This window comes from Syzygium oleosum, unplaced genomic scaffold (assembly GCF_021117445.2).
Source record: "Syzygium oleosum isolate NSW1041296 unplaced genomic scaffold, Sole_v2.1 Sole_v2.19, whole genome shotgun sequence".
NCBI lineage: Eukaryota > Viridiplantae > Streptophyta > Magnoliopsida > Myrtales > Myrtaceae > Syzygium > Syzygium oleosum.
In genome coordinates this window covers 4,883,110-4,892,338 of record NW_026607503.1, presented here as the reverse complement: position 1 = coordinate 4,892,338, position 9,229 = coordinate 4,883,110, and the positions used below count along the sequence as shown (strand labels likewise).

The 9,229-nt window shown below is 47.5% G+C and overlaps 2 protein-coding genes across 2 annotated transcripts; one reads left to right on the top strand and one right to left on the bottom strand.

Moving 5' to 3' along the window:
• The first annotated feature begins 1,291 nt into the window (after window positions 1-1,291).
• Window positions 1,292-5,630, top strand: LOC115673911 (uncharacterized). Its single transcript, XM_030596175.2, has 5 exons — window positions 1,292-1,855; window positions 2,009-2,076; window positions 2,187-4,028; window positions 4,330-4,459; window positions 4,581-5,630. The coding sequence occupies exons 1-5, from the start codon at window positions 1,687-1,689 to the stop codon at window positions 5,282-5,284; spliced, it is 2,913 nt and encodes a 970-aa protein (XP_030452035.1). The 5' UTR covers window positions 1,292-1,686; the 3' UTR covers window positions 5,285-5,630.
• A 39-nt stretch (window positions 5,631-5,669) lies between these two features.
• Window positions 5,670-7,070, bottom strand: LOC115673912 (uncharacterized). The gene has a single exon (XM_030596176.2). The coding sequence runs from the start codon at window positions 6,844-6,846 to the stop codon at window positions 6,028-6,030; it is 819 nt and encodes a 272-aa protein (XP_030452036.1). The 5' UTR covers window positions 6,847-7,070; the 3' UTR covers window positions 5,670-6,027.
• Window positions 7,071-9,229: the final 2,159 nt, after the last annotated feature.

Here is a 9,229-nt window from a genome sequence, read left to right as displayed (position 1 = left end):
AATGGCGGAGAAGTCTACAGTTTTTGAAGATTTCGAGTGAATTTAAGGAATTAAATAACTCTTTTACATCAGAACATGATAGATTTTTTTTTTCAATTCTTGATTTGGGCGTTACGCTAAGTTTTTCCCCTCCGAATTTCCCCCGAATTACATTACATTATAAAATTCGACAGTCCATCCAAAAGGTAAATTAAGTCGAATTACCATTCCGAAAATCATCACATACCACCTCAAAAAGTAGCGGAACATTCGAAAACGCGCGTGTTAAAAGTGTCGCGCCGTGATCCTAACAGCACATAAAGAATCAAGTAATTTTAAGATATTTCGGTCCACGGGATTTACTGAATGCATCTCGTCCGTCTCCAATTAAACCCGATCTCAATCCAAAACACTTGGAGAGAAGCCCCGATCAAGCAGTCCGCGACCCACCTGTTTTATCTGAATACATAAACCGCAAAAAAAGAAAAAAAAAACAACGTGGACACGAGCGAGTCACTCCAGCTCGATTGAGTAAACAAATCATAGTACCGAAACGACGGAATTCAAATTTCAACGCCAATTATGCAAGAACCTCGGTTTCGCACGTGCGGGAGGAGCCAAAATCGGACCAAAAAGAAGAAAAAAATCCTCGCCCACGAATTTGTCTCCATTGTAAACCTCGTGAAATCTGTCTTCCTCCGACCGCGCGTGGGCCTTGCATCACTCCCTCTCTCTCTCTCTCTCTCCACTGCTTATCCTACGCACCGGCCCCCCCTCACTACTTTCTCTCTCTAGCTCGACCAGTCACTGACACAGAGCGAGGGAGAGAGAGAGAGAGAGACAGAGAGAGAGAGAGAGAGAGAGGCTGCGAATGGCACGGCCTGAAGCAGCTGCTGCCAGCCGCGCTGCTGCTGCCGCCCCGCCATTGCGCTCGCGTAGGGAGCCGTCGAAGCCGTCCGGTTCGCCTCCCTCGCTGCAGGACGACCGCCGCCGCCGCGCCGCGCCTCGCCGCCCTCTTCGCTTCCTTCGGTGCGGTTGAGATTCGATCGTCGTCGCCCCTTCCGGTCGCCAGTCGCCATCAGCCGGTCGCTTCTTCCCCGCCCCTCCTTTTCCCTTTTTCACCTGCGACATTGTAGCTTTACCCCGGTTTTGCTTCGCTGCTGCCTCTGCTGCGCGTCTGGGACCTTGCGTGAAGAGAAGTACAAAAAGGTGAGATAAGTGGTGCAGTGTGCGATGCTGTGCAGAGATCGTTTGGTCTGTGTGTTCTTGGCTGGCTCGGCTTTTTCTCTGATCCGTCGCTTTCCGATTTCAGGGTCTCTCTCCCTCTCCGCTTTTGACTTGCTTCGTTTCTCGGAGCTGTGAAGAGAGCGGGGCCGCGATTCCGGGGAACACGACACGTCAGCTTCTGCGGAGATGATGATGCTGCGCGGCGACGGCCATTTCGGTTTTGGAAGGTGGGCTTTGTGATTTGGAGAAATGTGAGTTGATTCAGCGAAGCGCGCGCGAGAAGGTTGTGGGGAGGCGAAGACGAAGCACGTTTTGGTCTGGCGTTACTGATCTGTATCAATCTCGTCTGTCCTTCTTTGCTCGAGTGGCGTTGTGTTAGATCTTTAGGATCGGATTCGGGGCTAGCTGGAGTTGTTTGTTCAGGGGTCTTCCACCGGGTTAGGAGTCCGTCCCTTTTCGTCTTCTCGGGAGAAGACGACGATGATGATGAACGAGAGCGCAGGGAAAGCGCCGTCGTGTCTGGCGATTGCGGAGAAGCGGCAAGCTCCGGCGAGGCCCGGAGGTTGTGTCGGCATCTTCTTTCAGCTCTTTGACTGGCACCGCAGGTTCGCCAAGAAGAGGCTCTTCTCCAGAAAGTTGCTTGCTCCTGGTAATGTCCTTGCCCTGCCCATACATTTCTTTATTGTGCTTGGTTTTGCTCGCTCGTCCCCTCGGTGGTGCACAAATCTCTGGTCCTGCATCTTGCACGTCATGGTGAACCACTGCAATGTTCACACGTTCTTCTTTTGGTTCGATGTGTCAGCTCGCACGAAGCAAGTGTCCAGGAACTTCCGCCGGGACGAGAAGATGCCCGTTGCTAAGCTCCATTTGGTAGGCCTTTCTGAAACTTCATCCCTCGTTTCTTTCTGTTGGTTTGCTGTTTGGAATGACCGGTTGTTGTGCTCACTATTTTCTTGAACACGACATTTCTTGAATTTTAGATTGCCGATGAGAACGAAGGGGGTTTCCCTAATTCGAGGAGAAATGGGAATAAGAATCTTGATCTGGAACAGAGGCAAAAGCATGAAACTCAAGCTCCTGGGTTGGTTGCCAGGCTAATGGGTCTTGAATCCATGCCTGCTGCGCAGAAGAAGGCTACCGGACCTCTGTCATGCGACACTCGCCATGGTAAAGTGGAGAAGTTTCTCCTTGGTAGCAAAGGGTCCACAAAGGAAGACGACTTGAATAATGAAAAGGGTCAGCTAAAGCATGAACTGAGGCCTCAGAAACTTCAGAAGACTGGTCCATTGGAGAGACGGGTTGTCACTCGCTTTGGAGCGGAGGCTTTCCAAATTAAAGGTGTCTTGACTAAATCGAGGAAGCAGCATCACCCCAAGCTTCTCTCCCCTATGAGGAGCCCAAGAATTTCTTCCGTAAGGAATACATCACGGAGTTCTCGGTTGATTGATGCGGCTGCTAGGATACTAGAACCTGGATTGCAAGCCAGAAACAGGGTTAAATGTGCCCTTCCGTACTCCACCTCCGCATATCCTTCCAGTGAGGTGGGTATAGCAGAAAGGTCTCCATCTGAGTCACAAAATGTCTTTACACGGGCCATATGTAGTGAAGCTGAGGCTGCAGGACAAACTTCGTGCATTAACTGTGGTAATTTGGTGGATATAGACCTCATACAAGAAACATCGCAACAGATGCTAGATCATGCGAACATAACCTTGAATCCTTTTCATGCTTCTTATCTAGACTCTGGAATCAATAAACCAAGACCACCACCAGCAGCTCTGATGCGAGAAAGAGACCTAACTTATAGGAGAAGGCAACGAGAATCTGTTGCTCCGTCTTCCCCACCAAATTGCCACTTTCAAGCCTTTAATGTACCCCTTAAGGATGCAAAACCGCTTCCTAAAGAATGCCACGAGCAGCGGTGTATACCAAGCCATAAGTGCAATCCTCACCACGAAGAATCACCGTCCAGTGCTTTGAAGAATAGTCCCACCACCCAGAACGAGATGTTAGAGACTGGTAGGACTCCTCCAAATGCCAAATGCAGCAATTCCAATAGCAGGAAAGCCTTGTCAAGTGGAAATTCTGCTACTGGGGCTAAGGATTTTGTAGCTCTGAATCGCAGCCTAAGTGGTCGAACGCGATCCAGGGTGCCTGTCAAAGCTGAAAACTCTGGTTCTGATGCAGCCAGAAAGACTCGTGTTAGACGAGCTGATTCTTTGTCTCAATTCAGAACTCCAGCGCGGAAGATAAGGTCTCCTAATGTTGATGGACCAGTCGAGAGTCCAAGTTTTGTCAGTTCTGAAGTCGGTAAACAAAATGATGCTCAGCATAATGCAATTCCCAGGACGAAGGTCAACTTTCGTGCTTCCTCCAGCGACAGAAGTTGTGAAAGGAGTAAATTGGTAGGTGAAGCCGATAGAATTAAAGCTGCTGGCACTAACAATGATAGTGTTGTTTCTTTTACATTCAACTCTCCGCTGAAGCACAAGAGTGGTTTTCCTGCGGGCATTGATGACAAGAGATCCGGAAAGGGCCTTCCTGGTGGCAAGGCATCTGATTCCAGAGAGCCAGTGTTCAACAGAAGTGATGATGAAGCAGCATTTCAAAAGCAGTTACCCTGGAACGGAGATGCTCTAGGTGCCATTTTGGAATGTAAATTGAAGGAATTGATTTCTCAAGAAGAAGACGAGCTGAGTACGGCATGTGCTATGCCCAAGCGATCTACTGCTATGATTCTCCAAGAACTGATTGCCGCTTTAACTGCTGCGCCACCTTTATCACAAGATTGTGATATGCTTGATGCTGGAAATGCTTTTAAGGTTGGTTTTCTCGGTCTCAATGGTGCAATAAGAATATGCTATCATTTGGGTAATCAAATGTGGTTTTTGTGACTGGAGGACAATCTAATACAGCAAATTTTACGTTGAATGATTGGTATAGCTGATTTAATGTATCTTTGGGGATTTGTACGTAGGAATAAACACTTCTTCTTCATTATATTTTAATTTCTTTGATTGAAGTTCTGCTATATGCCATATGCTGCTTTTCCAGACTGATGCATCATCTTCTAATGATGCCTTATAACATGCTAGACTAATAAGTATTGTTCTTTCCTATCAGAAAAAGGCAATTACGGAAGGGACATTGATTGGATTTTCGAGTGATGTGAATCATTTGAGCCCAGGTTCAGTCCTTGATGCATCCTTTTCCAATGACAGCTGCATCTCCAGTGGCTTGGATGATAGCACGGGTAACATGCTAGAATTCCTGTTGCTTTTGTTATCACTCACAAACCACCTTACCGGAATCTTCATGTACTCCTCTCTGAATATCGGCTTCCCTTGACTAAACAAATTATATTGTGTCTTCAGGATTGAAGTTGCATCCTGACTTCATGGACTACCCTGATACTCTGCAACCGCTCAATCTGGAAGCTGAACTTTTGGACTCTGCTACATCACTCGAAAACGGAAGTAGCTACCGCAACATGTTGATCGATCTTATCGACCGGATAACTAGACTGATAGGGGGCCTAGATCTTTTGGTGTTGGAATTGACAGGGAGCAGGCTCACACATGCAAAGGATGTGATGTTGCATGCTGAACTGCTCTTTGCGGATTTGACTCGACGTCATTCCAGTGGGATGAAAGATTTCATCATTACCCTCTTTCTCCTCGATGAACTTGAATGTGCTGCTGCCACTACCTGGACAGATATAAAATCTTTGTTTGGATCAGAGGAAGCCAAAGAGGGGAATCAGCTGAGGCGGTTTCTTTTCGACTGTTTGTTGGAGTGCTTGGATTCAAAGTACCGGAGATACTGTAACTTTGGATATCAAGGGTGGACGAGACAATCGATGTTCTTGAATGTAGAGAAGTTGATCAAAGATGTTGGAGGGGAGGTGAGAAAGTGGGCCTGTTTAGCTGGGATGATTCCTGATGGGATAATTGACTACGAGATGAGTAACGCCCTGGGGAAATGGACAGATTTCGACATCGAGGCATTTGAGAATGGTGCTGAACTGGGTGAGGATATACTCTCTAATCTGGTGGAGGAAATTGTGATGGATCTTTGAGGATGAATGTCGTTCCTGGGTTTTAGACCGGTCGACTCTTTTTGTGTTTATGATGCTGTCGCAACAAATGGTGCAAACTTCTTATTTAGGAAGACAGTACTATTGTACAAAAATGCCGAAACGGCTAGCGATGGAGGCTAATATTATTTGTAAATGAGCATTCTATGCAAAGACGCTAACTGAATTTCTAGGTCAGATAAAATCCCCCCTAGGCCAATTTATGAACTGTCTGATGTTTCTTCGTCTTAAGATGTTCTTATGTCGGTTTCATAAGTTACCGTTTCTTTTACCAGACGTGCTTTTGTTGTAAGATTTGAGTGAATGGTAACTGCAATTATTTAATATAGCCTCAAAATCTCTTGCATCCACATTTGAGCACATTCCATTTATGAATGTAAATGTGTGTCGCACTAAAATTGATTCACCCACAACTATAGACATGACTGTTTTTATGCTTCCACAATCACTAAACTGGAACTGGAAGGCCAAAGTTCCCATCATTACATCAGAAACAAACCCCAGAAACATTGAAAGTAAGCTCTAGAGCTTCTTTATGAAGAAAGCAGGAAAAAGAATACAAAGAATTCATTATGCCTTGACGGTGATGATGATGATGATGATCAAACACCACCCCAGAACGTGTGAACAAGTTTGTAAAACCTCGATCAAACTTGTTTGAAAACAAACAGAACTAACTGTCGACCCGCCCCCAAAACCCTGAATCAAATCATCATATGACCTTTTCAGAACTTCCTGTACCCCAAGATAGTCCTCCCAATCCCATTCCCTCTCCCGATCCTCCCTCTGTCGTCTCCGTTGATGGCGCTCGCGGCGGCACAGGACAACCCCTTCAGCTCTTCCATGCTCGCGTAGCTCTTCCTCGCCATCAGCCCGCCCTTCTTCTCCCCGGCAGCCGCACCGACGGACTTGCTCCCCCTAGCGTTCGAGCCGCCGCCGCCCGCCTTCGACCAGTTCTTCGATGGCGGGGTGATCTCGGCCAGCGAGGGGAGCGGCGCGGGCTTCCGGTTCTCTTTCCTCAGAGCGGACGAGAAGTCCGGGACGGACTGGGCCAAAATGGAAGGCGACCCTCTTCGCCTGCCGCCGCCGCCGCCGCCGCCGCCCAAATTCCCCTGGAACCTGACTTGTTTCTTGGGCGGCGGGGTGAGCTTGAGATCCCTCTCCTCAGGCTCTTCCTGCCTCGCGTGCTTCATCCTCAATCTGGATTCCCTCAGCCGAGCGTAGGCGTCGTACCGGGGCCCTCTCTCCACGAAGTAGTGGTCGGTGGCGAGCCTCAGCGGGACGATGTCGTCGGTGGCGGAGTTCTGGGACAGGAGCAGCGACACCGGGTCGAGGGTGCGGACGACAGGCTGGACTGCCGGAGCGGTGCTCGCCCGGTGCGGGGCCGCGCCGCCGCCGCCGCCGCTCTCCCCCATCGCCGGCGGGGAGATCGAAGGTCGCCGCTCCGTTCTTCCTTCCAACTTCCCGGAGTTCTGGGAGCGGAGCAGGGACACGGGGTCGAGGGCGTGGAAGAGAGATTGGAGGGCCTGAGCGGTGTCCGCCATTGTTTTGCCTTTTGCTCTCTGTTCCTTCTTCTCCCTTGGGCTGCGCTGTTTTCGTGATCGATGAAGGAAGACGGGGAGGGTTTTGTAGGTTGGGTTCTTTGGGTTTGCTTCTGCTTCTGCTGCTGCTGCTGTAGAAGAAGAAGAAGAGGAGGAGGTGATGATGATCGCGAGGAGGAGGAGGAGGAGGAAGCGAAGCAACGGTCTAATTGATGGTGGTAGAGAGAGAGAGAGAGGGGGGAAGAGGGAAAGTCGTCTGCTTTTTTTTTTTTACCGACTCTTCTCCTTTTCTTCTTTCCTGTTTTCCAAACCCCCCCTCCCAACGTTCGTATTTCCGAACTGGGGGCCCCCCTCGGTCGGATCGGATCATCGGAGGGGCCCCGGATATCATCGGATCGTCTACCAACCGTCCGATCTCGGTGGGGGGTTCGTTCCCATGATGGTGTCTGTCCGTGGTGACGAGAGTTTTCTCCCTTTTCTGGGTTGGGTTAATACCACAAAATATCTCGTATTGATACGATAAATTGATACAATTGCGATGAATTAATCACAGACCAATTTTTTAACCACAAAGAACCCCAAATTGATATTTCCGCGATAAATTTATCATCCGTTTAGTTTCCATAAAATTTTATTTGTCAAAATGCTCAGTTGGATGACACGTGATAGTTGATAGGTATACCAATATGAGATTTTACCCTTCTTTTATTATGGGTGTACCGATTTATGATTTTTCGTGGTATTAATCAAATTCAACTGAAACTAACGGAAGATAAATTTTACCAGTTTAAGATTTTTTATGGTAAAAAATTTAAATTATGGTATATTTGCCTACGCATGAACTAGTTTTGGGTTGAACTCTTTGTCCTACTTGTCATGCTCTGTTTTGTCTTTTTTTTTTTGTGGGCCCACGTGTCTGTGAAGTCCTTTTCTTTTGTCCTACGTGTCATGGGGTTGACCCGGTTGAATGTTATGTGGAAAGTTCGAGGTGGTTTCCCTCTTATGATGTACAGACTGTGTTGTTACTGTACCCCCCGTGTACAATAATCACTGGCTCAGGAGAAAATATATGCTTAATTTATAAAATAAATAAATAAAAAGAGCTAAGGAGAAAAATCTGAGAAGTGGGGTCCTTTTTTTTTGTGGTTTTGAGGGATGAGAAGCCGACTGAAATTTGTTCCTTTACATATGGCATGGCATGGCATGATGGTCAAGTGTGTTCGATACAGAGATTCAGAAAATTTTCGAAATGTAGTTTCGCACGGTACTCAGAATTAGTGCCAATTCCAAATTACGGCCAAATACCATGAAAAAAAGCCACGAACTTTGGTTCGCGTGACCCCAAAAAAAGAAAAGAAAGAAAGAGGCACGGCCTTTCAAAATTACAAGATAAAGTCATAAATTTTGGCCCATTCGACAAAAATAAGCATCCGTCATGATCCTATCCAATTTCTGCCGTTCGTTGTCCACGTGTCAACACACAGGGGCGGGCGTTTCTTTATCACCTCAAGCCTAAGCATAGGGAAATTTCGAACGAAATGAACAGAGCTCATCTGCCATCTGTTTCTTTAAAATGTTTTCTTTCATGGAAATCAATCGAACTCATCTTGGGGGGATCTAGATTGGGGAGTTCAGGGTTTCGAAACCTCTCCCACAGACAATGAGATGGCATTGATGGAACCTTTTGGGGGAGGGGATAGAAATCGGGTCGCTGATGGTGTGATTTAGGGTTCGAACAAGTTAGCTTTCGCTCGAATCAAATCAAGAGTTTGGACTCGGCATTACATGGTTTTATCACGGAGAAATTTTGGCGCGATGACTAATCGGAGGATTCGACCTTTCATTCTGGCCATATTTCATTGAGCTCGAAGAAATCTATCGATTAATCCGATAATGAAACGGCGTCGTTTTCAGAGAGAAGATACGCCAGTTACAGTGCACATCAGCGCAGTGACCGCCACGTGGGCTGACACGTGGACGACTAATGGTTGGAATTGGACAGAATCGCGAAGGATGTTACTTTGGTCACAAGTGCCGATTTGTATGCTTATCGGTCATGCCCCGGCTCATCTCTCTAGCGTTGCGGTACCAAAAGAACATGCAAAAGAAAAAAGAGGGAGGCTTAGTTCAGAGATCGGAAATGGACTCTCATGAGGAAAGGATGGAGACCGCCTGTCTTCATTCATTATCAGGCGATCGAGACGACGAAAGATTCAGGGTTTGTTCCCACAGCTGCCGTGAGCGAGATACCAATCGCCTTCTCTGAGGACCACTCGGAAAACAGCGTGTTCGAGTAGGTTGAGCCGTATCAATCGAGAGAGCTCTTTGGACCCTCTTTGATTACGCTTGGTCATTAGCGCATTTCGCTCGGATGGGATAAAATGAA